General features: G+C 49.8%; 1 protein-coding gene and 1 long non-coding RNA gene across 5 annotated transcripts; one reads left to right on the top strand and one right to left on the bottom strand.

The window, feature by feature from the left end:
• The first annotated feature begins 564 nt into the window (after positions 1–564).
• LOC125321004 lies at positions 565–14,552 on the top strand. The gene is made up of 3 exons (XR_007201385.1): positions 565–976; positions 12,748–12,752; positions 14,541–14,552. It is a non-coding gene; the product is annotated as an uncharacterized LOC125321004 (long non-coding RNA).
• On the bottom strand, positions 7,294–24,670 carry LOC125320990 (rootletin-like). Of its 4 annotated transcripts, XM_048293428.1 has the most exons (10): positions 14,784–14,853; positions 14,446–14,526; positions 13,128–13,234; positions 12,509–12,668; positions 10,595–10,715; positions 9,849–10,000; positions 8,780–9,366; positions 8,130–8,270; positions 7,649–7,765; positions 7,294–7,423 (listed from the first exon to the last, which is right to left on the bottom strand). In XM_048293428.1, exons 1-7 carry the CDS (start codon positions 14,796–14,798, stop codon positions 8,866–8,868), a joined length of 1,137 nt encoding a protein of 378 aa, XP_048149385.1. In that variant the 5' UTR covers positions 14,799–14,853; the 3' UTR covers positions 7,294–7,423; positions 7,649–7,765; positions 8,130–8,270; positions 8,780–8,865. The 4 variants fall into 4 exon arrangements, with proteins under 4 accessions (XP_048149385.1, XP_048149387.1, XP_048149384.1 ...); XM_048293430.1 differs by lacking the exon at positions 14,784–14,853 and adding an exon at positions 24,590–24,670 and having other exon boundaries at positions 7,294–7,765; XM_048293427.1 differs by having other exon boundaries at positions 7,294–7,765.
• Between the last annotated feature and the right edge of the window lie 2,024 nt (positions 24,671–26,694).

Raw genomic sequence — 26,694 nt, 5'->3', positions numbered from 1 at the left:
CAGGGATGGACACCACAGGAGTTGCAGCCTGTGCCCTCCCTTCGCTGGTCCTGGGGAGAACCTCAGATGTTTTTGGCTCATCCGTATCTCCTTGACCACACTCAACGTCATCGTCCTGAGCAGGCCAAGATGGCAAGGTCTCATATGGCTCTGGGAACTCAGCCAAACCCTCCCAAACATTTCCCAGATGGATTCCAACGTCATAATCAATTGAAGAGTTTACAAACTCCAAACACACCAGATTGAACCCCTCAACTCCCAACACAGAGTAAAGGTGGAACAGCATTGGCCAATCTGACCCTCAGATGTAAAGGGTCAGTTTGAGTGGCTGTTGATACGTACTGCAAAGTCATTGATTGCACCATTGCACAAATTGGGCAAACAATAAGTGACACTCCAAGTGAGGGCAGTCGAAGTCAGCAGCTGGCCCTCACCCATGCTGCCAACTGTATCCAACTTAGGCCCATGGACAAGGCTCTGGGTAACAGCAGGATACCTGTGCCAAACAATTTGTTTCAGCAAGATCGTGAAACTACCACTGAGTGGAGAGTCCAAGTGATAGGGAGGGGTAGCAATTACACCCTCTCTCACACTGGGGCAGAAGCTGACTCTGTTAGTGCAAAGACTATCTGGCAGGGCCACATGGAGACGCAGCTTCTGCAGCTAAGCCCAGTTAGTAACTGTGCCCTCATTTCAGGAGAGTCATAGTTACTCCCGCTGCTTCATGCCAGAAGCCAGAGCCCCCCTGGGGGCTTGCCCCCCCTGCCTCACTGGGTCAGTGAAAAAGCTGTCAGAGCAGTGGTACTTCACTGACGGCTGGGACACTGGCAGGCGGGTCACCCTGCACCGCCGAGCGCGCGCCCAGTCTCCCACTTATTCTACACCTCTCATGTCTTTTCACAGCGCCAGACTAGAGTCAGGCTCAACAGGGTCTTCTTTCCCCACTGATTCCGCCAAGCCCGTTCCCTTGGCTGTGGTTTTGCTGGATAGTGGGTAGGGACAGTTCCATTCATGCGCATCACTAATTAGATGACGATGCATTAGGCTATTTACTGAGCATATCTTTTCATGTATGTTCCTGTTCTGGTTTAAGTATAGGTGGCCCATTCACCACGGTCCAAATCAGTAGAATTTAGTCACAGATGTAGTTGTGTCTTTTAATCCTGCCATTTTGTGTTACTGCACAGTTTCTGATGATGTGGGAGCACGTTTCATTTTCAGCCTTGCAGTGCCTGCAGCTTTTCATGCACTGATCTTGTCTTCCTCTTGCCAGGAGTCAAGAGGAAGTTATTACTTTTCTGTGAGGTATGCCTCTGTATCTAAAGATCCAGAAATTGCTGATGTTATCCTCCTCAAAGTTTGTAATACTAGGGCCCTGGGATACCAGCTGTTTCCCTTTAGTAAATTCCTGTTTCCTCCGGTTACATGGTCGCAGATACTGAGTTTTCAGAGTAGCTACTTCCCATTCTGATGTTGTTTCATCACCTGCACCATCCAGCAGTTCTGTCTTAGGTTTAGGCTCCCATATGGACAGGATCTTTTCTTTATCTCCTCCAGCTGTTATCCGTAATTTCCTGTAGATTTGATCGGAGCATTCTTCTTTCAGGAACAATCTTAAGGCATCATCCGACAATTGGGCAAGTCGACGTAATCTTTGGGCCTGTATACTTGGATTGAGGCCCATCAATTTGGTGATACCCAAACCTCCATCCTTCATGCTGGAGTACAGGACGGCATCATGTGTGCATGGTGTTAAGTGTAGCCATTCCTTGACAGTCGATTGAATTTGTAGGTCAGGGGATTCAAGGAGCCCTGCTTTGCATCCTTGTGGTCTGCCAAGTATATTAGTGTAGGAATGGTGTCTATTTGTTTGGAATGTCCATTTTCTGAAGAGGTTTTAATGGCACTTTATCTAAGTGGTGTAACCATTCCTCCAATTTTGTGGATAGTCCTGAGTTAGTTACGGAAGTCCAGGGATTGCTCTGCAAGCCCAAATTTTTCTCTGAACTTCCTGGATCAATCCTGTTGAGGGGAGTGTCATTAACAGTCCATGCTGGGCAGTCATTGATGGTGTAGGAGCATTTTGTTGGCTTGATGTAAAAGCCATGGCACTTTTCTCCCTGTGTTCTGAGACCAGTTAGATCGCAGAAGGTCTCTAGAATACGATGTTCTTATTCACACCCTCCCAGGAGTCACTTAATCATACTAGGTCGTCTGCAAAGGCCATCGCTGTAATGCTCTTTCTGCCCGGTTGGTATCCTTTAACTTCAGCTTCAAGTTCACAGAGCAGGGGGTCTAGCGCAACAGTAAATAACAAAGATGACATTGGATCACCTTGCTTGGCACCTTTTAGAATCTTACTGGGACCTGACTTCTCGTTCTTGGTGGTAATGCATGTATCGATGTTCTTGTACATGTTCTTCATGAAGTGTATAATGTGTGGATCCACCTCTTTCTGTTTCAGACCCATTAATATATGGTGGTGACTCACAGTGTCGAAGGCAATGTCCACAAATACTATTGCTAATTCTCTGAGCTCTTTTTTTGGGTTTCTTATTAATAGCTGTAGTAGTTTCACGTTTTCGGAACATCCTGCTGCTCTTAAGAAACCTCTTTGTCTCAGATGAATGGGGCATGCCTTGGTCAGCCTTGCTGTTATAATTCTGGAAAACAGTCTGAGAACTATGGAGCAAATGGTGCTAGGTCTCCAATTATTAGTATCTCTCAGGTGGTCCGCTTTGTTAGATTTTGGTATTAAAACTCTTTGGCATTCCCTCCCCACGTCTGGGATAGTTACTGATACAATCCAGAGTTTGAAGATTTCCATCATCCAGGAGTATTTGGGGTCCATTTTAGAGAGATCCCCCAATGTAATTCCATCTGGCCCTGGAGCAGAATTTTTAGTCGTTTCCCTGATGTTTTTAGCAATTTCTTTTTCTGTAATGAGGGCCCGGAAAGTGCTGTTATCCACCTTGTGGGCTGCGCTCTCCATCACAAGGACTTGGGTCCCCCGAGAGCACCACCAGGGAGGGAGGGGGGGCTTCTGTACACCACCTGTCTTGTGCCCCACCACAGGGCAGGGATTGGGCTCTGGGCTCTTCCCTCTTCGCTCGCTCTTCCTGAGGGAATCCTCATTAGATCCTTTCCCTCTGCTGACTGACTGGGGAGCTGCTTTCCTGGGGAGCCCCGTCCTCCTCGCAGGCCACCCTGGGCTGGCTCGGGGATCTCTTCTCCATCCTGCAGGAGAAATAAAAAGGCTGGAAGTGGGGAAGGGGGAAGTGGGAATCTTTGGGGAAATACCTCAGCACCACGGGGCTGCTGAGGAAGCAGGGAAGGTCACGGGCTTGTGTGTGGAGGCTCCTCGCCAGCTCCATGCTCCCGTCCTGTCCTGTCCCTGTCCTGCTGGACACTGACCACAGGGGCTGCAGTGGGGTGTCACAAAGGGCTCCCCTGGGACACAGCACCTGCCCCCAGCAACAGCTCCCAGCGATGTTTACATGGAACCTGCCCTCAGGAACAGGGCCCAGTGACCACCGCTGGGTAGGAAGGCTCTGGGTGTCCCTGTGGGGCATGGGGACAGCTCCGTCCTGGGCACACTGGTGCTCCCAAAGGACCTCCAGGCCCCCTTTGCCCTCCTGTCCCCTTGGGACATCCCTGGTGCCCTCCAGCACGCCCCAGAGCCCTGTGTTCAGACACCCCCACGTGCCTCCAGGATGTTCCTGTCGGTGCCCTGGAGAGCCCGGCCTCTGTCCCTGACAACATGACATGGGTGAGATTTGCTCAAGCCTGACAGAAATCAGCGGGTTTGGCACCTCAGCTCTTCTCTGCCTTGCACCATCAGAGGAGCTCATGGAGAAAAGAGGACAGAGAAAATGGAACTTCTTCCGCTGAGTTTGCCCTTTCCAGATTTGGCAGCTCCCAGCAATGGAGATTCCCCTCTCCGTGGTGTTTGCTTGCTCTGCTCTGAGACCATGATGGTGAACACCCTCTTACAACCACAGCCCCTTCCTTCCCCTCTCTGAACATCGCCTCCAGCACTGCTGTGCTCAGGATGATGGTGCTGAACAGAAAGTCTGTGCTGACCCTGGAAAAGCTCCTCAAGAATAACTGAACTGGACTGGACTTCTTGCTGGAGTTTTTCCCCAATCCTCTGTAGCCTTCATAGCGTTGTGAAACAAATAGGTAGGCTTAGAGAGGCACATCTTAGATGAGCACCCATTGCATGAGCTACTTCGAGTAGATCCCACACTTTTCTCAACCACCTCACGGCCACTGTGACTCCAGCGTGACAGAGATGTGCTGTGATGCCTCTTTCTGTTCCAGGGACTCCATTTGCACAGTAAATAGTAACTAGTAAATTTGCTAAGCATGGAGTTTCTTCATGTTCCCCAGGTTTCTGGGTGGTTCCCACGCCATTCCTAGAGTGGTTCCCAGGCAGTTCCAGGGGAGTTCCTGGGGGGCTTCCCAGAGGGCTTTCCAGATGGTTCCCGAACAGTGCCCAGGTTATTCCCAGGGGGGTTCCTGGGCAGTTTCTGAGGTGGGTCCCAGAGGGGCCCCTGTGGTGGTTCCTGGGCAGTTTTAGGGCAGCTCCTGGGATGGGTTCCTGGGTAGGTTCCCAGGTGGTTCCTGCTGGGGATTTCCCAGGTGAGGTCCCTGGGTGGTTCCTGGGCAGTTTTAGGGAGGTTCCTGGGGTGGGGTTTTGAGTGGTTCCTGGGCAGATTCCAGAGAGGGTTCCCAGGAGGTTTTAGGGAGGTTCATGGGGTGGGTTCCCGAGGTGGTTCCCTGGATGCGTTCCCATGTGTTTCCTGGGCTGTTCCTGGGTTGGGTTCCCTGGCTGTTCCCAGGTGGTTCTCGGGTGGGTTCCCAGGCGGTTTTAGGGCGGCTCCTGGGGTGGGTTCCCAGGCAGGTTCCCGGGTGGTTCCCAAGCGGTGCTAGGGAGGTTCCTGGGCTGGTTTGCCAGGGTGGGTTCCTGCGCGGGTTCCCAGGCGGTTCCCAGGCTGTTCCCGGGCAGTTCCCAGGCTGTTCCTAGGCGGTTCCCAGGTGCTGTTTCCAGTCTCGGTTGGACAGCGCAGCCTCTCCAGCCGCAGTGGTGCCTCTGCCCTGCTCCCTCTTGCCCTCCCAGCACGTCTGCACCGGGTCCGGAGCTGGGAGCGGCTCCACGTCGGCAGCGCTGCCCCGGTGCCGGCACTCAGGGGGCTCCTGGCACCTGCGGAGCTGCGGGACAGCAGGAGCTCAGAGACACAAACAGAGTATTCCAAAGGGGCTCTGTCCTGGCACTTCACTGCTCCTTAACCAAATGCTGCACCCAGAGCTTTGCTGCTCCTCACTCGCTCTCTAAATATCACATCCATGAAACGTGCTGTGGGAAAAGGACTGGGGACACTGGGGACAGGCAACTGGGGGTACAGTTAGAGAGAACTGAGGACTTCTCTTGGCATCCTGATAGGAGTTATAACAGCATGGGAATTAGACAGTAAATCACAGTTGCTGCTCCCTGCATGGAATGCACTTGGCACGACTTGAAACCTATCCCACAATGATTCCCCCCACACACACACCTGCTAAGGGAGATGGAATGGACGGTGCAGCGGGGTGGAGACACCGAGGCCAGCTGGGCTCTGTGGGGATCTTCGCAGGGAAGGGAACTCGATGGTTCTCTGCAGCTGATAAACCACAGAGCACCTGTCAGCCAAGGGACAGAGGGGAAGATGTCCTGATGCTGAGCCAGCAACTCTGCTGAAATCTCTCTCCTCAGATGAACTTGGTTCATGAAAGCCTAGAACAGTAATATTAACGCACACCCTATCCCAAAGTTCCCCACCCGCAAGGTACAACCACCCTTCACTGGGCACAAGCTCTACATTCTTTTTGACTGCATCTTTAAAAACGAAGTGAGAGAATGTTACACCCATCAGTAACAAAGGGATGTCTGACTTGAGTCACTCAAGCTCCACCTAAACACAATGAAATAGTATCAAAGCAAGTTGAGAATGGGAGAAAAGGTAGGGAAGACTCCTCGGTAACTGCTGGGATCAGTTGAGGGGCTGAACCTGTCTTCTTCCCTATAGGGATGCCTGTTGGGTAAGAACCATACTTTATGCACACTGCTCGTTTTATTGGGGATTAGCGCTTGTCTCTGTAGTCCTTTGAGTATGTTTTTACAGTCAGATACTATCACTGACAATCCTTGAACCTTAACCTGTCATGATTTTATATTAATAAAGGGTGTTATTCCATAAACTGTCAGTGTCAGTCCTTCCCGGGCGCTGGCAGTCACTGGCAGCAGGGAACACACGCTGATAAAGGGGAAGAGCTGCTGAGGGGTCTCCTTTGTGCTGTTGGTGTTTCCCTGACCGAGTCAGTCAAACACCCCCCCAAAGCAGCAGGACTGCTCAGTGAAGGATCCCCCTAAGGGGACGCTGACAGACTGGTTGGGCACAAGGGCCTTGGCTTTCCTGGGACACTGACAGACTAATTCAACACTAAGGGCTGAGCAAATCTCTCCACACTATGGGGCAAAGAAGCCTCCCCTTTTCACATGACTGTCACAATGGCCTCTTGGTTCCATGAGGTTCCATGAGGTTCCATAATGTCACAATGGAATCCCTGGTTTCTTAGCGTCACGATGGACCCTTGGCTCCATGCGGCCTTGCCTCTTGGTTCAATCATCTTCCATCATGTCACAGCGGTCTCCTTGGTTTCAAAAAGCTCCACTGTGTCACAATGGACCATGGTTTCCATGAGGCCCCGCTGTGTCACTATGGCCCTTTTCTTCCACAAGACCCCATAGTGTCACAGTGGCCCCTTGGTTCCACGAGTGAGTGGCTTGGAGCTCCTGCACCCTCAGCAGCTGGAGGGACACTGTGCCAGATCAAACAGATGTCTCAGCTGTGTTCTGCTCCTCAGCAAGCCGAGCAGCTCCACTCAGAGCACAGAACTGCAGGAGCTCAGCACCCAGGTAACCTGTGCACTGATATCCCCTTCTCCAGGGACACGCACCACCACCTTCAGCTTGGAGGCCCCAGCTGCTTCCCTCTCCCAGCAGCTTCCACTGCTGCCGTGTTCTGCCCGGGGCTGCTGCTGCACCCCGAGGCCAAGGCTGGCTCTGGTGTCTCCTGCCGAGGTTTTCCCCTGTTCTCTCCTGGGTCCCAGCGGGAAATCTCAGACCAGAAGCACTTCAGTAACACCTCAAATTCTCATTTCTTGTCTCAGGGACAGCTCTGGCCTCAAGCAGGGAAATCGCACAACAGCTCGCAAGAGCCTCATTGTGCCAGTGAAAAATTGAATCTGATCTTTTCCTGAAAAAGCTCTTTATTACAAAATAATGGCTGGCAGTTGCTGAGGAACAGGACAGCTCCTGGCTGGTCCCTGCACAGCTCTCCATGTCATCCTGCCGGTGCTGTTGGTCTTGGGCCAGGCACACCTGGGAGAGGCACCAGGCCCAGCTCAGACAAGCCCACATTCCAGGAGCATCCACAGCCCCACGGTACCGGCTGTCGGGGCAGACACAACCCCCAGCTCCAGCCCTGGCAAACACTTTGTCCTTGTGGAAGGGGAAGGAAGAGGCTCCCAGACTGCCCCTGAACAGAGCTCAGGGCACTGACCCCTTTCCCACAGGCTGTGCCCCAGCAGGAGGGCTGCTGCTTACCCAAGGCGCTGAAGAACTCTTCTACTTGAGCTCCTTGGAAGCCCCACGCCCAGGGAGCAAACTCTCCCTCTCCTGACGCCTACAACGTCCCTTCCAGCTCCTCCGTTGATGTTCCACCTGCACATTGGATGGGAGAAAGGGTCACATCGAGCAAAAGGACCTCTGGATGTCAAGGCAAGGAGATGTCTCTTCGGAGACCCTTAATTGCACCAGAGGATATTGGGGGCATAAAGCACTCGCTGTGGGCTGTGGAAGAGAGTCAAGTGTGTGTCTGGGGACACTGGGGCAAGGAGGGGGACACCGGAGTGCAGGTGCATTTGTGAAGGCCACGGGGTGCCACAGGAGAGAGAAAACACAAGTGTGTGCCCACAGTGGGGAGAGGGAAGGAAGCAAGCAGAGGACTCCAAAGGGCTGCCTGGGCAAATGTGTCATGTTCCAGAGGAGCCTGAGGCTTTGCAGAGGCAGTGAAAGCCCATTTTACCTGCTCAGGATTCCTCGTGGGCTCAGCGTTGAGTTCCCTCCTCTCTGTCTGCTCTTCTGATGATGCAGCCAGACGCAGCACACATTCCAGGCCTTTCCTTGAGTGCCGTGACAGCCGCTTCCCTTCTGCTCCAGCAGCCTGCTGGGTATTCAGAGAGGAGATGATTCCATTCTTTGAAAGCATCGGAAAAGCTGTCCCTCAGAACGCTCCATCTCTGGAAGCATCCTCCAAGCACCAGCAGTGCAGCTGCTGTTCAGCCCTCGGTACAAAACTCCGCTCAGTTTAGTCCATCGGTCAGGTTGGCTGCTCCGTTCCTTTCCACGCCAAATCCAAACCACCACGTGTTGCCCACCCTTGCCTAGGCAGGGGAGAAGCAGCTCCCCAAGCCCAGCTTTTGGACTGGAGCTGGTTTGAACAGCAAGCTCCAGAGTTGTGTCAGTCGTGCCAGGTGTGCCAGGAAACATTCCCACAGGCCAGAAGTCTCTGGCTGGAGTCAGTCAGCCAGACAAGGCTGCTGGCTGCAGCCCTGGCTGCTTTGCCCAAGCAGGCCATGGACTGACAGGGATATATATTCCCACCTCTTTATGGGAAACATCACTGGAATCTTTCAGGGACATTTGAGTGGACTGGAGATCAGTCCCAGTGCCTACCTGTAGACAAGACCGGTCCGTGTCCCTGCTGGGAGCCGTTCTCTGCAGGATGGTTAATTTTTTTCCTTAGAGTCCCTTTGGACACTTCACTCTTGGCAAGGGCAGCACGCAGGGCTTGAGCCTTCTCTCTCCATTCGCGTTCTCCATTTTCTCTCTGCTTCAAAGCAGCTGCCACATGCTCCAGCTCTTCCCTCATGGCTTCCCTCCTCATTTGGTTTTGTTCCTTCCTTTGCAAGGAAGCTGTGTGCATTAAATTCTTCCTTTTCCAGCATTTTCATCTGCTCCTGGTACAACTTGGTTTCTCTCTCCCTCTCTGACAGGTCAGCAGCCATGCGAGTGACATGCTCCTGCAAAGCTTTGGCCTCTGCTGCCTCTTTCTGGAGCATCTCCATTTCCTTTTCCTGTGTTTCCAGTTTTTCTTTTTTAACTTGAAAGATGGACATTATAGTCTGGAGTTCTTCTTGAAGGGAACGATTCCTGTCTATCACTGCATTTGCTCGGATTTCAGAGGCTGTGACTGATTCTTCCAGAAGTTTGATCTGATGCTCCAGTTTTTCCTTATTTGCCTTCAGACTGTCCCGTTCATGCTGCAAAACAGGGAGAGTAAGAGTCAGTGATTCCATCTCTGTTTGCTTTTCATAACCAGATCTGAACTCCTGCCGCAGTGGCAGGCACGGGCTGCCCCTCTCTCCCTGCCTCTCGGGATGCTGCAGACCTTTCCTGGCCTCCCCTTGTTGCTGCGTCTTTCCCAGCTCCCTCAGCCTGTCCCAGGTTCCTTTCTGCCCTTCCCTGACCTTTTGGAGCTCTGCTCAAGTGTTCCTTTGGGGAGGAATAGAGCTCCAAGTGTGGACACTGAGAACTCCAGCTTCAAGGGCAGAAAGCTCCAGCATGGAGGAAAATCAGCAGCCTCAGGCCTAACTGGGTTTGACATGACTACGACACCTTTTCCTCCTCATTCAGAAGGATGCAGTTAGGAAAGTTAAACTGGAAAGAGGTGCTCCTTAGATACAGCAAGAGAAGGCCCCAAAAAAGCAGGGAAAGGGCCCTTCGTGGCATCTGCCATTCTCACCAGCACATCCTTTCTTTCCTTCTCCGTGTTGTCCAATTTCCTCTGCAGAGATGCCACGTCCTGATGAAGAGTCACAACCTCTGCCTTTCTCGCAGTGGCCTCTTCCTTCAGGGCAGTTTCTAGAGAGTTCTTGCGTTCTGCCCTCCACATCGCTGCGCCAGGGAAGCAGAAGGGGAAAAGCAAAGCAAAGGCAAACTGATGTGCATCTTGCATCTTTGCCTGGCTGTGTTTGCCAGGCTCTAAGCCCACAAGGGCTTCCAAAGCTGACAGAAATGAGGGAAACTTCTGGGCAGAGAAAAAAAAGAAGAATGAAAAGGGCAAGGTTCAGAGGAATAGGGAAGTGTGTTTGCTTTTGGGCTTATGCTGAGCGAGCAGTCAAAGAGAGAAAAAGGAGCAGGGAGGCCTGTCCAGCCCTGCTACAGAGAGGCCAAGAGCCTGGAGGCTCTGGGATGGCCTGGAGTTTGGAGGAATCAAGCCGAGGCATCCAGCTACAGTTCCTTGGCGGAGACACGGCACCTGAAAGGCACCACCTCTGCACGTGATCACTCATAGCACAGCCAGATGCTCTGCCAGCCATGGGTTCTGTCTCCATAAAAAAGCTTCACTGGCACTGCTATGGACAAGTCTCCTGCTGGTTGCTTTTCTCCTCTCCCATCTCTGGGCACTGCAGTTTTCCTCTACGTGGCATCAGAGATCCCCGCTGGCGAGACAGGATGGGGCAGTGGGTGGGAGAGGAGAAGCTGTACCTTCCTGGCTTTCAGCCAGCTGTTTCTGCAGCTCCTGGTTGCAGGCACTGAAATGGTCCCTCTGAGCCTGCGTCGTGCTCAGCTGCAGCTTCAAGGCCTGAATCTTCTTCCTCGCATCACTCTGGAAGAAGAGGTAAGAGGAGCAGAATCACCTCACAGGGCCACTGCTGGCAGGAGACAAAGGGCTACAAACACTAAGGCAGAAATAGCCCAGGTGGGAGAGGGCAGCTGGACAGAACTGGTAGATGTGATCGTGATCCTCCTTCCTCCCCATGGCAGTGAGCCAACCCCCCTACAAGGACTGCCACCCATCCTGGCCTTGGCACTCTGCTTGTCCAGCAGTCCGGCAGCGGGACAGGATTTCTGGGTGCACTGGGCACACATTACCAGATCTTCCTGGGAATGCTCCAGGTGCTGCCACAGGTCTCGCAGGGCTGCTGCCACTCTGTCCACCGTGAGCTCTGTGGGGACATCCCTGGCCTGAGAAGCAGTTAGGCTCACGACATGACCCTTTTCTGAAAAGAGAAGACCTTCTGCTTCAAGATTTAATCCCACAGTCCCCAACAAACAAGGCCTCTTTCTAGCTGCAAGGTGGCAGTGCCTTGGTCATCGTCCGAGAGCTCGCCTTGCAGTAGGACGTGTGTCACAGGCTGACGTTATTGTGATGACCACTGATGTCAGCACTGCCCCAAGGACGACTGCACGGGCCCTGTGGCTTGACAGGACTTGGGTCCTCTTCCCTTCTGACACTGATCATTCCTCCCCGTACAAACACGGACTTGTGACTCTGCAGGGATGTCAAGCTGCCAAGACTTGCCAAGACAGGAGACCCATGGGAGAGCAGCTTCTCCCTTCCAGGCTTCCTGCACTTGCCTTCCCTAAATCCCATTGCAAAATGGTCGCGAGCCAGCCTAAACTGAAAGGCTGAGTCTGTCATAGCAGGATGACCATGAGCCACTCCTCATTCCACCTGCTCCCCAACACAGGCTCTGCACACGGGCTAACCCAGCCTGCCACACTTGCCTGAGCTCCAAGTGACCAAGCCACTGCTGTCCCTGATCATGCGGTGGAGAACCAAGAGCAGTTTGTCCAGCTGGGATTGAGCTTCCCAGTGGGCACCGCTGGCCTGTTGACACTGTGTGGCCAAGGCCTCTGCTCTGTTCTCTGCACTACAGAGCCTCAAACGCAGCTCAGAGACCTCAGCCTCCAACACCTGCACCGAGTCCCTCAAGCGCCGTTCGCCTGCTCGGGACTCCTCCAGCTCCCGCAGCAGCTGCTCCTCTCGAGCTGCCTGGGCAGCATCCTTCTCCAGCACTGCTTCCTGCAGGGAGTGGATCTGGAACACGGATGCACACAGCCTCAGGCACAGGGCTGCTCCTGAGGCAGCAGAGCAGGCAGGAGGGCGAGGAATGAAGGAGAAAGGACTTCAAGCAAAAAACACACCGGACACAGAAGGGGCAAAGCCAAGGATTCCAATGGAGACAAAGTCAAAACAAAGAAAGGGAAGCAATGGGCATCCTTGATGGGGCAGCTCTAAACTCCGGATGAACTGGCTGTGCTGGAAGTGCCCTCCCCAGTCGGCCATACCCACGCCTGTGTCCCCACATTGCTCAGTGCCCGGCCCAGGCGCAAACTCTGCCTGGGGCAACACTGCTAACAGAGGGATGGAGAAGCTCCAAAGGAGTCTCCAAAGCTCCTGCTTCTGGTCCGAGATTTCCTGCTGGGACCCAGAAGAGATCAGGGGAAAACCTCGGCAGGAGACACCAGAGCCAGCCTTGGCCTCGGGGTGCAGCAGCAGCCCCGGGCAGAACACGGCAGCAGTGGAAGCTGCTGGGAGAGGGAAGCAGCTGGGGCCTCCAAGCTGAAGGTGGTGGTGCGTGTCCCTGGAGAAGGGGATATCAGTGCACAGGTTACCTGGGTGCTGAGCTCCTGCAGTTCTCCTATGCGGTCTGAGAGGAGCTGCTCACCCCGGTGAAGAGCAGAATAAAGCTGAGACACCTGTTTGATCTGGGCCAGGTTGTTTTCTTCCAGGCTTCTGAAGCTCAGTTCCTTCTCTTCCAGAGTTAGAGTTGGCCTGCAGAACAAGGCAACAGATGGCCATGAGAGACATTTGTGTCCCTGGGTTCCTCAGAGGGGAATCTGGCTTAGATCAGAAATCGTGGGTTTAACATTTTTCTGCCAAGCAAAGGAATCAGGATACCAGGCTGATCCAGCTCCCAAAGGGTTCAGATTCCCGGAGCCAAGGTGGAGCTGACGGATGTACCCAGCTCCTTGCACAGCAGCTTGGGCAGGGTTAAGACACCGACCGAAAAACAGAACACCCCCTGAGAGGGAAAGAGCTACTCCAAAAGCCTTTGTCTTTAGGAAAACTGCAACTGAAGGCTCAAAAGAAATGAAGCACAACGTCCAGAGAATGAAACACATCTGCATGGACGGTTCAGAGCTCTGCCACTTTGGAAATGCTGGCAGATGCAAAGATTAGAAAGAGGGAATCCATTCATCACAATGCAGAGTCCCACAGGCTTTCATTTACCTGGCTTTTTCCCTCTCCAGGGCCTCACTCCTGTCTTGCTGAGCTTTGTGGACAGTCAGTTCCTGGGACTCTCTGGGGGCTGCCAGCCGAGATGTCAACTCTCCCACCTCAAGTCCAACAGAAAAAAGTGGTCAGAGGCTACAGCCTGTCCCTGGCAGCCACAGCAGACACTGTGAGGAAAGGCAAAGGACAGCTTTCCATTTCTGCCTGTCCTGAAAGGGCCAGATTCACAATGGATATGGACAACTTGTTTCGAACTCTCACTGGGTCACCAAGGGCATCTGGCAAAGCACTTCCCACACCAAGGCTAGCAGGAAGAGGCCAGCAGGAATCCATGCTGATGGTTGCTGGTCAAGAGCCCAGAGGGCTAGCCTAGCTGCCCAGGGCAGCAGCTGAGATTCAGCAGAGCACTGATGGTCCTTCAGAGCAGCTGCCATGGAGCCCAGAGCACGAGGCAGCCCCAGGGATCACCCCCTCAGCTGCTGCTCTGCCATGGAAAGGCAAGAAGGGCACAGAGCACCCGCTGGATGACTGCGGTGCCACTGCTGTTTCACTCACCTGCTTTGGTAGAGCCTCCCTCTGCTCAAGGAGGAGATTCATTTCCTCTTTGATGCCCACTGGCAGGAAATTGTTTGAGCCCTGCCTGGCAGAAAACTCTTCTCTCAGGGCCTGCAGGAGCAGGCAGGGAAAGAGCACAAATGACCAATAAGGAGCAGGGAAGATGGCTCCAGGGAGCTGGGAGAAGCAGCAAGCAGAGAGACAGCTCCCCTGAAGGCTAAAGCTTCGCTGACGGGGTGGGCATCAAGGAGACAAAAGCAGTAGAAGACAGAGCTGGGGAGACCAGCAAGGCAGTGCAGGACCACAAGTGCCAAGGCGAGAAAGAAAGGGCCTCAGCTGGCTGAGTGAATGGACCCCTGAGGTGTCTCTTCTGATCCCAACAAGAAAGGGTGTCCATTCATGGAGAACCAGTTCCAAAATCCAGCTAAGTGTACAAAATCCGCTTCTATATTGAGCACGGTTTGTGCTTAGTGCATTTATTCCTGGGATTACAGTGAAATTAAATAGGGCCCTCTGAGGCCAGGTTCCTGCTACCGTTCTACAGAGCCCCTGTCACAGACCTTGTGGAGCCAACGGAGGAGAGAAGTCTCCTTTGGGGGAAAACAGGGCTACAGAAACGAGGCACAGAGACACGAGCCCCCTTCACAGCAGACAGGAGACCCATGGGAGAGCAGCTTCTCCCTTCCAGGCTTCCTGCACTTGCCTTCCCTAAATCCCATTGCAAAATGGTCCCGAGCCAGCTCAGCACAGTTATACTCACCTCAGGGGCTCCTGGGGAGAGTCGCTGGTGAGAAAGTATTTGGGAAGTGAACTGCTGGCTCATTCCGAGCCCTCGAGCTTCCTGCAGGAGCACAGGTAAGAGCACACTCAGACTGCATGGCTGGCCCTGAGGGAGTCACCCTTAAATGCTTCCAAGCCAGGAGCCCCCTGCTCCCTCCCAGGCTTGTCCCCAGAGCCAGCACCAAAGCTGCCGCCAGCTCTGGAGCAGCCAACTGTTAATCCCTTGTTATTCCCAAAGGGAACCTTTCCCTGTGGGACAGCCCAGGCCCAGCCAGCCCCGCACTGGGCTTGGCACAGGGAGAGCAGCAGCTTCCTCACCTGCTGGGTCTCCATCTGCCCCTTGGCATGAGCAGTGTGCAAATGCCAATAGCCAGGGGATGTTGCCAGTAGCAAGGTTAAATGTCAATATCCAAAGGCCATTGGCCTTTGCAGGGTCCAAACCCCAATGTCCAAGGGTCTTTGGCCTTTGCAGGGTCAATAGCACAATATCAAAGTGCCATTGGCCTTTGAGAGGTCCAAACCCCAAGGCCCAAGAGCTGTTGGCAGCTGCAGAGTCCACGTCTCAAACATTCCAGGGGCTGTTGACAGTTGCCACGGTGCAAGCCCCAACATTCCAGGGGCTGTGGGAGAGCCCTTCCCCTGGCTCTGCCCCCATCCCAGCTCCCTGCTGGCCCTGGCACTTGCTCTGCCACCCCCATGTCCCCACAGCCCTGCTGGGCAGCTGGGCAGGGGCCTGGCTTGTAACATGAGCTCAAAGTTGTGGGTCCAGACAGCATCAGCTTTAAGGATTGAAAGGAATGAGATAGATTGTGGATACAATATTGCTGCTGGCAAGAATTTTCTTGCTTCTTTCTAAACCCGTGGGATACTTTTCTCTCTCACAAAGAGATTAGCAGAAATTCTACAAATGATGAACGCCTGCGACCTTGTAGAACTATGTTTATGGTATAGTAGAAAAATATTTTGACAATGGATGTTTTAGGATTTTAGCCAATCACCCCCAAGGGGTGGCTGATCCTTTGTCCAATTAGACTATGAAGAAAAAAAGTCTATAAAAGGTTTGTAAAATAATTAAAGAAATCAATCTTGCTGCAGAATTCCTGCCTGCTGGATCTTCTCTCCTCCCTAGAGCTGCAGGATACAGTAATAATAGATTTGTCTTTACAGACAAACTGGGGGTCTGCTGATAGGTAGAGACTGAGAGGCGAAAGAAGCAATGGGAAGGATCATAAATTCAACAGGAAAAGAAAAAGGGGGGTATACATTAGAAGGGGGTCTGTATTAGGCAATCTGGGGAGTCTGTACCTCTCAAGTACCTCAGCCAATGGGGAAAGAGAGAGGGAAATGCAGGAAAATGGGAAATCAGGATAAAAAGGAGGCTGCGTCCTCTAACAATCTGAGAGACCCATGGGAAATGCCCATGACCTCTCCCTTTATTCAAATAAAGTAACAGGACTCCTCTGTCTCCTTTTTGGACATAAACCTCTGGTGTTTGTGGATTAATTTTTCTGACAAAATGAGGGTTCTTGTCCGGGATATTTCCACCATCCGGGGCCGGTGGGCAGCGAGCGGAGCTGAAGGCGCCTCACCCAGCTTGGGTGATCAGCTCCCCTTGGTGGCGGCCGGCACCAGGCAATCGACTGGGTTCCCGAGACTGTCCAGGAGACAGACGAGTGGCTGACCAGGGGGGTCCGTGAAGAGTCCACAGGGAAGGACCACTGAAAATCTCACCAGTGAGTACAATGGGATCTTCAGGGAGCAAGCCTGGGAAGGCACCCATGGAGGGTAGCACAGGTAAAGCTGGGAAGGGGCCCCAGCAAAAGGGATGACGATCCCAAAATATCTCCGAAGAATCCCTTGGAAGAACGTGGAGTTGGTTTACACATTCTCCCAGAAGTAATTAAAGACATGGATGCCCAAAGGGGTAATAAGGGAAAGTCAAGAAAGGGTCTAGACAATCCATGCCCAGGGAGGGCAATAAGGGAGTCAAGAAGGGGGTCTTGACAATAGGAGATGGACAAATAGTGTTAATATGTTGAGAAAAAAAATTAGTTTAAGGGGAGTGTAGAGAAATATGGTTGGGGCAAGGAGCAACAGGACTGGGCGTGGAGCTGCGGGACCGGGAGCACGGGCTGGGGGCCTGTGGGGCAGCCAGGGCTCAGCGCCGGGCAGCGCCTGACCCCACCATCCCTGGGCAGGGGTGGCAGTGGCCGCTGGCCCCCATGAGGCTGTGGGACGCCCCGGCCACCTGTGGTGCTGCCGGCCGTGCCCACCGGAAGCACTGGCTGGGGAGAGCTGTTTGGACACTGGAGAAGGACAGGGACTGACTCTGGTATACAGTGTGTGATAAAGAGAGTGAGCACAAGGAGGATGAAGAAGGAATATCCGGGAAATGCTGATTGTACATGGAAGGATTAGGATTTTCTTTTAAGGGATTTTGTTTGGTTCACTGGAGAAACAAATTATTTTGAGCTGTGGGAAAATGTGTACCCACAGACAGTAGTGGGGGGGACTAGAGGAAGGGCAGAATAAGCCTCTGGATGAACTGTTAGAAAGGTACAGCAAGTATGTGTGAGAAGGGATGAGGAAAAGGCAAAGGTAAGGGTGATGACAGAGTTTTACAGCCCCAGAGGGATAAATTGCAGGGCCCAAGGGGTCCCTGGGGATAGAAGGGACGGGGTTGGCCACAAGGAAGTGGCAGAGGCTTTCCCTCCTCAGCAGGGTAGAGCGGACTCAAACAGCGGCTGGGAAGGAATCAGTGTGCTATCTGTAGGGCAGAGGGACATTGGAAGCAGGACTATTTGCAGAACAGAAGGGACAGTGTCCGCAGAAACAGCTGGATCCTCAGGAGGAGGAAGTCCACAAGATAATGGAGACAAATTTCTAGGGGTGTCAGGGGATCCCATTAGACCAGCGACCCACCACACGGGAGCCCTTGCTAACTTTTAAGGTGGGTCCGGATTGAGAGGAGGTGTGTTTCCTGGTAGACACAGGGGCCTCTCAATCCACTTTGAATTTCATCCCTAAAGAGGGAAAATTGTCAAAAAGATCTTTGATTATTCAAGGGGTTGTGGAAATTGTGGTTTCTTCTGTAGGCTTAAAAGTTTGAATACATCTTTCTCTGAGGGAATTGTGGAAATTGTGGTAAATGGATTTAGGGATTTAATTTCTTTGTCTGTGGGGGGTTTTGTGTGGAGCCCAAAGCTCCTGTTTGGAGGGGACCCACGCCCCTGTGCTTTCTGTATGTTTTGTTGTAAAAAAGCCAGAATTGGCAGGTTTCAGTCCTGAAGCCGATTCTGCAACTCCTGTCTTCTGGGGAACCTCCCCACCAGTCTGTGGAGAATTAGTATTGGCAGGTTCTAATCCTGAGGCCAATTCTGCAGCTGCTGCCTTGTGGGGATGGTGTGGTCCCTATGCAGACCTGGGTATTTGTCATGCAGCTCCCTCTGTGGGGGGCTGTAGGAAAACTTTAGGGGAAAATATTTTGTTATCCTTCCTTGGTAAATTTATTAGTTGCCTCCCTATCCCTGGGGTGGACTTGATGCAAAAAATTGGGATAGGGAGCAATTGGTTACTAAAAAGGTGATTGGTTATTAAAAAGGGCTTTAGCCAGTGGTTTGCCACTGAATTTGATCATGTCCAAAGGAAAATCACTGGAACAAAAGGAGGAAACTGGTAAGGTGAACTGCTCCAAGGCGAAAAGCAGAAGCCTGCTAAAACCCTGGGGAAAAAAAGCAACTCAAATGCCCAATTCACAGACTGCAACTCTTGCAAAACTGTTTTTAAAGCAGTCTCACTCCCTCCACTGAACAATCAACTGGAGGAAATCCCACTGAAAACCTGGGGGAAATAACAAAAGTGGTGCAACAAGCACTTCATAGAATAAAAACTAAAACTCCACCTGAATAAATTAATGCAATTAACAACTTGTTTCGCTCAGATGTATTTTTTCTGGGGAAGTTTGTTTCTTTTCTCTTTTCTAAGAACATCAAACATCCCTGCATCAAAGATAAAGAAAGCAGTTTGAGGGCAGAGAAACTGCAAGCAGCAAATTCACACCTGAATGTGATAACCATTTATTCACGTGGACGCTGTCACTTTGTGTTAGCCCCAAGAAGTTTTACTTCTTTTTAATAATCGGTCTAGTGGGCCAAATTTTCACTTTCTAAGAACCTACCAACACATGGGATGGAGCTGCATGAAAACCAATGAAATGTAAAGTGTCACCATAATTGCTTGCATTGTCAGTTTGTTAATGTTTGTAATTTGTTTGTGTTTTCATTGCAAGTGACTTGGTGAAAGATCAAATAGTAGTTAAAGCATTCTACGTATTCTTGAGTTTGACTTTTGTCTAACTTGTTTTGTCTTTTTACTGAAAAATGGTGTGCTTAAGGTCTTATGGATGTATAAATTCATCTCAACCAATTCTATCCTGAGAGTTGGTATAAGAATTGATACATACTTGAAATCACACAAATATGGACTAACTCTTCCTGTTCTGCCTCAGAAGACTTCAAAATTACTGGAATTTGGCTAAATTTTTTTGACTTACTAATTAGTGAATTAAAGAACCTTAAAAAAACACAAGCAAATGCTACATAAGAAATGATTGAATCCCCCTTCCTAAACCAAGAGGGGGAGCCATAGACTGCAAAGAGGACATGAATAAAATACAGAAAAGCCTTCTACCAGCTCTCAAACTAAAGTGCTGTTCAATCTCATGCCATATGTCTTAAGAGGGTATTTTATCTTTGCCTCACTCCTGTTGATGCCAATCAGTGTAGTGACTACAACACATTCTGGAATACACATGATTCTCAATTGTGGGTGCAGAATGTGATGAAGGCAACTTATTCACTAAATTTCAAAAGAAAAAGCTACTTGGGATAATAAAACTAATTTTGAAAGGGAATTAATTTCATTTTTAATCCCACCAATAACAAAGCCACAGTTTCTGGTTTGTGTCAAGATTACATTACAACAGTGCTATAATCTGTCTCCTAGAAAACAGAGCATAGCCCTGATGTAAGGATATGCTTGCATGAGAACATTTTGCATGAAAATGTTCTGTGTGTTAATTTTATATCATAAAAACTGTTTAAAGAAGCTACAACCTGAAGATACCTGACTGACACTTTGGACTGTAAGTTAAACCACTAAGATTAGATAAAGGGAAAACCCATTCTTTAATCATTTCAGGCCTTGGAAAAAAACAAACAAGGCTGAAATAGAGAAATGTATCCACAAGAAAGCCAAACATAGCAGAGAATCTTCCCTGGCTGAGTTTGGCGTGGGGGAGACCATAGCCCACAGAAGCAAGGTTTACACAGCCTCCCACCCGAAACGAAAGGGGGGGTGTCAATAAGTGATGTGTATTTAAAATAATATGTGGCCAGAATCCTGTCTCTTGTGAAACCCCTTCAACAGGAAGCTCAGCTGGCACAAGCCCTGCCTTTGGACTTTGCTGCTTGTAACATCCAACCGGGAGATTGAGTCCTAGTTAAGGAGTAGAAAGAAGCGCCAGTGGCGGTGAAATGGCGTGGCCCATTCCAAGTGTCGCTGACGACAGAAACAGCCATCAAGACAGCTGAACACAGGTGGACCCGTCACTCTCGGGTCAAGGTCTCTGAAGCCTCAGAGATTTGCACATCTCAGCTGGAGGAGAAGGCCGGGAGGCCGTGACTGACACTCTGCAGGAGTGGGCCGGAGCAGTAGCCAGTGCTTCGACATCAGAGGAAGCCCTGAGTGCCGACCCACAGACCATCTGCTGAAATAGTCTGTATAGGCATCCTTCCTCTAGAATCTCCACTCACTGGGGGGCTAATACTTGCTGCCATTGTTTTCTTTATGTTAAGCGGTTTCTGTGCCTTCAGGTGCCACAGGTGGTGCGGGAGACAACGTGAGAATTAGATTAGGAGATTAGATTGCACCATTAAAAGATTTTCCTTAATAATCTTACCTTTATATTATCAGTTAGGTTCGGGCCTGAGGTGGGAGAATCGTTTTTTTAATCCTAGGAAAAGAAGTAGCAAAAACATTTAACCTTAGCAATTGCTGGCTCTGTGGAGGTCCAGGAGGATCTGAAGACAGGCCATGGGCAGCCAGCCCAGTTGAACCTAAATGGTGGGTCAGCTCCCTGAGTGAGATCCATAATGGAACAGGATTTGGGGTGAAGAAGGAAGTCCATGGCAACTTCATTCTTCTCAAAGAGGCATTTATTGTCTAAATAGAACAGGAGGCGTATACATGGGGAAAAGTGTTTGTAACCGGACTTTTTCTTCGAGTTTACCTATTAGCAGAAGCAGGGCAAGTGTGTGGAAAAATAAATGACTCGAAGTGCTGTTTGCAAATAGATGACAATAGAAAAGTGGTGAAACAAATAACAAAAGGAATAAGAAAGTTAACACATGTACCGGTCCAAACATGGAAAGGATGGGAATGGGACATGTTCTTGTGGTTACCTGGTGGACTATGGGTTAAACAAATGCTTCTTTTCTCTTATGTGCTGTAGCAACTCTAATCTTTTTGCCCTTGCTTAGTGCAACTTATTCAACATGTGATTAAGGGTATGCAGGTAGTAGCCATGCCTACAGATCCAGAGGTGGCTACAAAAGGACAGAAAATTATGTCACTGCAAATAATTGCAAAACCAAAAAACACCCAGGAACAGAAAATTAAGTCAATGATAGCTAAAGTTTGTAAAGACAATTATTTAGAAAATAAAAGAGGAGGGTTTGAAAGGAATAATAGATTTGTCTTTACAGACAAACTGGGGGTCTGCTGATAGGTAGAGACTGAGAGACGAAAGAAGCAGTGGGAAGAACCATAATTCCATAGGAAAAGAAAAGGGGGGTATACATTAGAATAGGGTCTGCATTAGCCGATTTGGGAAGTCTGTACCTCTCAAGTACCTCAGCCAATGGGGAAAGAGAGAGGGAAATGCGGCTGGGAAATTAGGATGAAAAGGAGGCTGCGTCCTCTATCAATCTGAGAGACCCATGGGAAATGCCCATGACCTCTCCCTTTATTCAAATAAAGTAACAGGACTCCTCTGTCTCCTTTTTGGACATAAACCTCTGGTGTTTGTGGATTAGTTTTCCTGACAGGATCAGCATTCCCAAGACAGGAGGGTTTGACCCACATGCTCTTTATGGATTCACTCAGTTCCTGAGTCACAGGAATTCTTCTGTCTTCCCTGACAAACAGGAGATGTAAGAAAAAGCCTAAAAAGGTTCTTACTTGTTAAAAATATTCATGGAAAGGAAAACTTTGGGTTTAGAACAGCCACATGAGGAGGAAAAATGCTGTTTCAGGATCTTCTGAAATTTCCATGATGCAAAGAGATGTTTAAGGCTCATAAAATAGATTAAGAATCCTGAGACATCCAAGAGTGGATTTTTTTTCTCTGCTCTCTTTGGCAATATATCAGTAGGTCTTCGAGGCAGAAGAAAAGTCTTGCTGACTACATTAAAGATTCCTCACTAGGAACAGACCTTCAAGAACAAATATTTGAAAAAGCTTTGTCAGGTATTTTTCACTCCCATCTTTGAGAGTGCTCCTGTGAGCCCTAGGGAGGATTTTTGCCCCCCATTCGATGGCAATCATTTTCTGAGCAGTGCACAAACCCTCTGGAGAAGAGAAGAGCTGCACCTGCCTTCTCCAGGGCCCCTCTCTGGGTCAGGGCTCAGCCCCATGTCTCTGTAGATACAAAAATGCTGCTAGCAAGGATTTTCTTGCTATTTTCTAAGTCCGTGAGAGACTTTTCTCTCTCACAGAAGAGGCAGCAGAGTATGTAAACAACCAAGCCACCTGCACCCTTGAAAAGTCTTGTTTATGGTATAGTAGAAAAATACTTTGATAATGGATGTTTTAGGATTTTAGCCAATCACCCCAAGGGGTGGCTGATCCTTTGTCCAAATAGACTATGAAGAAAAAAGTCTATGAAAGAGTTTGTAAAATAATTAAATAAATCAATCTTGCTGCAGAATTCCTGCCTGCTGGATCTTCTCTCCTCCTCCTCCCTATGGCTGCGGGACACGGTGATATACCCTAGGGCCCAGGCCTGCGGTAATACGTCTCACCCTCCCGTGGCAGTGCCTGTCCTGGGGGCTCTGACACCGCTGGGGCTGCACAGGCACACGGGTTCCCAGAGCCCCCAGAGCTGTCAGCAGGGAGCAAAGAACAGCCCTGCTTTTCCCCAGAGACCACCCGAGCCGGTGATGCTGGGCTGGCAGCCCCAGCTCTGGGGCACAGCGCCTGCTGAGGCTGCGCTGCCCTTTGGCCACTGCGCTCACTTGTCAAGAAAAGGAAAATCAGTACTCAGTTCGCGGCCTTTTCTGATTCAAGGGGGATTTTCAAACAAGAAGACAGAAAGAAAGGAAGAATCCAGCCCCAGCCCTAAAACTGAACGAAAAATCCAGCACCTCAAAGGTATTGAGCCAATTGATAGGAAAGACGGGTGCTAATGTCTTCACAAACACCTCGATAGAGAGGGTCTCTAGGTGAAATGGGTGTCAGTGTCTTTGAAACGGGCCTTAATGTCTCCATTAACCCCACGCCGAACTACTTGGCTACAGAACCCAAACAGTTTGAGCCAGACAGTTTGAGCTCCTGACCTTTAGGGTAATAGGACAAACGGGTCTGCACAAAATCTTGTGCAGAGCCCAGACAGCCTGGACTTCCAAACATTGGGGAAAACGGCAACACATGTTCAAGGGGGGATATGGGGTCAGTGGTTCGGGAAGGCTGTGCCTTCCTGGTACCTCAGCCGATGGGGAAAGGAAGAGAGTAACATGCGGCCGGGAGTTTAGGATAAAAGGAGGCTTCGTCCTCCAAAACCTCGAGAGAGACCCCACGGGCGTGTGCCCCAGTGGACTCTCTCCCTTTATTCGAGTAAAGTTGCAGGACTCCTCTGTCTCCTTTGTGGACACTGGCTTTTCACAGTGTGGTTTGTCCACACATTTTCCATAATGAAAACATTCACATATATATGCACCCAACAGCTCCCAAAGGTTCAATCCCTCTGCCAGTCCCAATCCCTCCCTGGGAACTGGCCCCAGCCCCACACTAGCCTTTCTGACTGCCAGGCCAGTGTGCTGGGGCACCAACAAGTGCCCCACTGGTCCCCCCTTCTGCTGGACCAGGGACTTGAGGAAGATCATAAGGGGCCACTGAACGCCAGCACAAGGTCATTGCCGTCACCAGCAGGGTGTGTGAGGTGGCACAGGCAGGAGCCTGGAACAACCTCAAACTCACAGCTGGAAGATAAAGAGTAAATGGATTTCTCTTCCCTTGCTAACCAGGGGACCCTCAAAGCAACCTCTGGGCAGAGGCACCCAAGGGAGACACAGGCACCTTAAACACGGCCCCTGCCAGACGATCTCTGGCTGCTGTTCACAAGTTAGCAAGGGCTATTCCCAGCTGCAGGGTCAGTGATTTACAATCCTCCTCCTCAGGCTTCCCATTTCTAACTTGTTCCTACCAATACCGGGAAAGGTGAAGGACCAGATTTTAACACACAACTCTCACTTAAAGCCTGACTCACCACATCTCAGGGAACTGTCCGAAAACAGACCCATCTGGTGGTGCCTGTGCCAGGCACAGACCATGCAGGGATCTGTCATCTGACATGGAGCCACTTCTCATGGGTGCAAAAACCAGGTGTTCAGTGCCAGTGCGCAGTAGTCATGGGAAAACCCAATAGGGAGTTTTCACGTTCCTTTTTCACCACTGAATCCTAAGTCCTGGCAGGACTGACTGGTGAAAAACAAACCAGCCACTCCTGAGGAATAACCTCCCCTCCCCTGCAACCTGTGTATTCACAAGTGTGCTCACATGATCCCCTCCTGCCACGATGTGAGAAACAAAGCCCACTCCTTTTTTTTTTGGGAGGGGGGGTTTATAAATTTAATAAGGGACAATAGGGGACAAAGGTCATTTAAAGCAAACAGACAGCGCTGGGTGCTTAGTTCCTAGCCAGAAGCAAGCACACGTACACAAACTTCCTGGTTATATGCTTTAACATCATGCATATTAATAAACTACAATGCATATGCATAGGTTTTTTCCGAGAACTAATTTACAATTTTTTTAGAAGGGATTAACATAATCCCTCCCCGACCCACCTTTTAGAGCATGCGTATTATGATGTGAGGGTCTTCGGGGGTCTTCTCTGATGAAGGCTTGAGTTCGTCCTCGTTCTGAACTTTCCAACTGTGTCTTTGGAGCATGCGCAGTTATGCTGTTCCGAGGTCTTTCTGGGTCCAATCGGTTTGAATTCCTTCTCATTAGCACATCCTGCTGCTTCTCCTATCTAGCTATACTTGTCTATTTTTGAGATTATCCACCTGGCTTTCTGTTTATTTAAGCATTAAATGATTAGTTAACCATATACTAGCTATTACATTGTATAGAAAGGTATGATTCAAATTATATAGGTAACTTATAACTCAAGCTATGTAATCATCTTGTAACTTTAACCCTAGTTATAATGTTAATTAGTAAATATCTGCATAGCAAAGTTATTCTTAACATGCACATAATATTTCCTAACATATTCTAATACACAATATTCCTTACATTTCACTACCCACTAAAGCCAATGCTATAATAGCTGTTTAGCACACATGAAGACCTCAGTAAGAGTAATTCCTGTAGAAGAGACTGCAAACAGAGCAAGTGCTCAGGTGAGGAGCACTGGCTGCCAAACTTCTTCTCAGCACCTACTGCTCACAGCCACATTACTTTGGCTTTTGTCCTCTCCATACCATATTCATCTCTCACACTTCACATTTGGATGAGAAGTCAGTTCTTTTGCAAATCCAGCTGCAAAATATGATGAAAACACATTTGAAATTCCTCCTCCAGAGGAGGATTTCCTCCAGAGAAATCAAGAGCAAGTAATAACATTTTGACAGCTAAAAGAAGCCAAAAGGAGCCACAGCCATCTCAAAGTTCATGTCTGGAAAAATGCCTTCACACCACTGCCCTGTGATGACAGTAATAAGTCAGGAAGATCACACTTCACACTTTAGTATTCATCTGTCCAGAGGACTTACTGAGGATTTACTTTGCCACCAAACAGGAACAGAATAACCTCACATAAACCAAGGGTGATTTAAAAGGTGTTTGACTGTAATCTGCTCCTTTGGGCCCACGTGAGGGGCAATCAAGATCAAGGTGATACCGAAATCATGGAGAAAATGTGAAGGAACAATTCTGCACAGAACGTTAGAGTGGACAGCAGCAAAAATGGAGACCAAATACTGTTTCAGAGTTTGTCCAGAAGAAATCCCACGCTCCAACACGTGAGCTGTGCAGGGCAGCTCCAGAACCTACGGTTACAGCAGATATTGCAGATTTGCTGGAAATTATACAACTTCTAAAATTTTTAACTAACTTCAGTCAGGGGTTTCGTTCGTCTTCACCCAGGGGGAAGGCAATGGAAGTTTTTTTCTGAGAAACTCTGTTTCCTGGGCAAGGCCTGGTAAGCTTAACATCTCAATAGACTGCGAGCTGCTGGAGGATGCACAAGAGGTAAGTGACCATTAATGAACATCAATGCCCAAACATCCTTCCTGGTGTGTCAGAGACACCTGGTGTGGGAAAAGATCGACAAGAGAATGAAGAATGTGGACCTAATTAGCATTGAAGGCAAACTGATCAATAAGCAATAGGAAACCAAATACTAAGAACTGTGCAACTTGGGACCAATGAACATTGAACCAATGAATTTGTCTTGGTTTTGTCTGTATAAATATGTAGAAAATCTAGTAAAGAATGATGTATGATTGAATTATTTTCTCTGCTCAACCTGGGCAATGTGTGGATGAAATGATTTCTGTTGCACATCCTGGCCAGAATAAAGTAGTGCCTTAATTCTCTAACACTAAAAATGTTGTTGGAGAGTTTCTGTTTTTCCTGCAGTTTCGGTGACAGATTCAGCATGGTTAGTTACAAAATACCTCTTGTGTTTATAGCACATGAAGAACAGCTAAGCACCGTCTGCTCGAACTTCATTAAATCATTTAAACTTTGCTTAATTCTTTCTACACCCAGACATTGTTCTCAAAGATTTTTAAGCTGAAGGCAATATTAATCTCTTCTTGAAACAATTGTAGGAACTAAACTTGTTGAAATGCTGAATGTTTTTTGCATGTTTCACGGATGTAATATTTAGAGAGTGAGTGAGGAGCAGCAAAGCTCTGGGTGCAGCATTTGGTTAAGGAGC

Source organism: Corvus hawaiiensis, unplaced genomic scaffold, assembly GCF_020740725.1.
Source record: "Corvus hawaiiensis isolate bCorHaw1 unplaced genomic scaffold, bCorHaw1.pri.cur scaffold_32_ctg1, whole genome shotgun sequence".
Lineage (NCBI taxonomy): Eukaryota > Metazoa > Chordata > Aves > Passeriformes > Corvidae > Corvus > Corvus hawaiiensis.
The sequence above is the reverse complement of the archived record's forward strand: the minus strand, read 5'-3'. Positions and strand labels throughout refer to the sequence as shown.

Excerpts from the sequence above, each read along its gene's own strand:
- LOC125320990 (XM_048293427.1), bottom strand. Across the intron at positions 13,235-14,445 it reads TCTCCCCAGGAGCCCCTGAG|GTGGGAGAGTTGACATCTCG; the intron begins GTGAGTATAACT and ends GTTGGACTTGAG. Across the intron at positions 10,001-10,594 it reads GCTGGCTGAAAGCCAGGAAG|CGATGTGGAGGGCAGAACGC; the intron begins GTACAGCTTCTC and ends TCCCTGGCGCAG.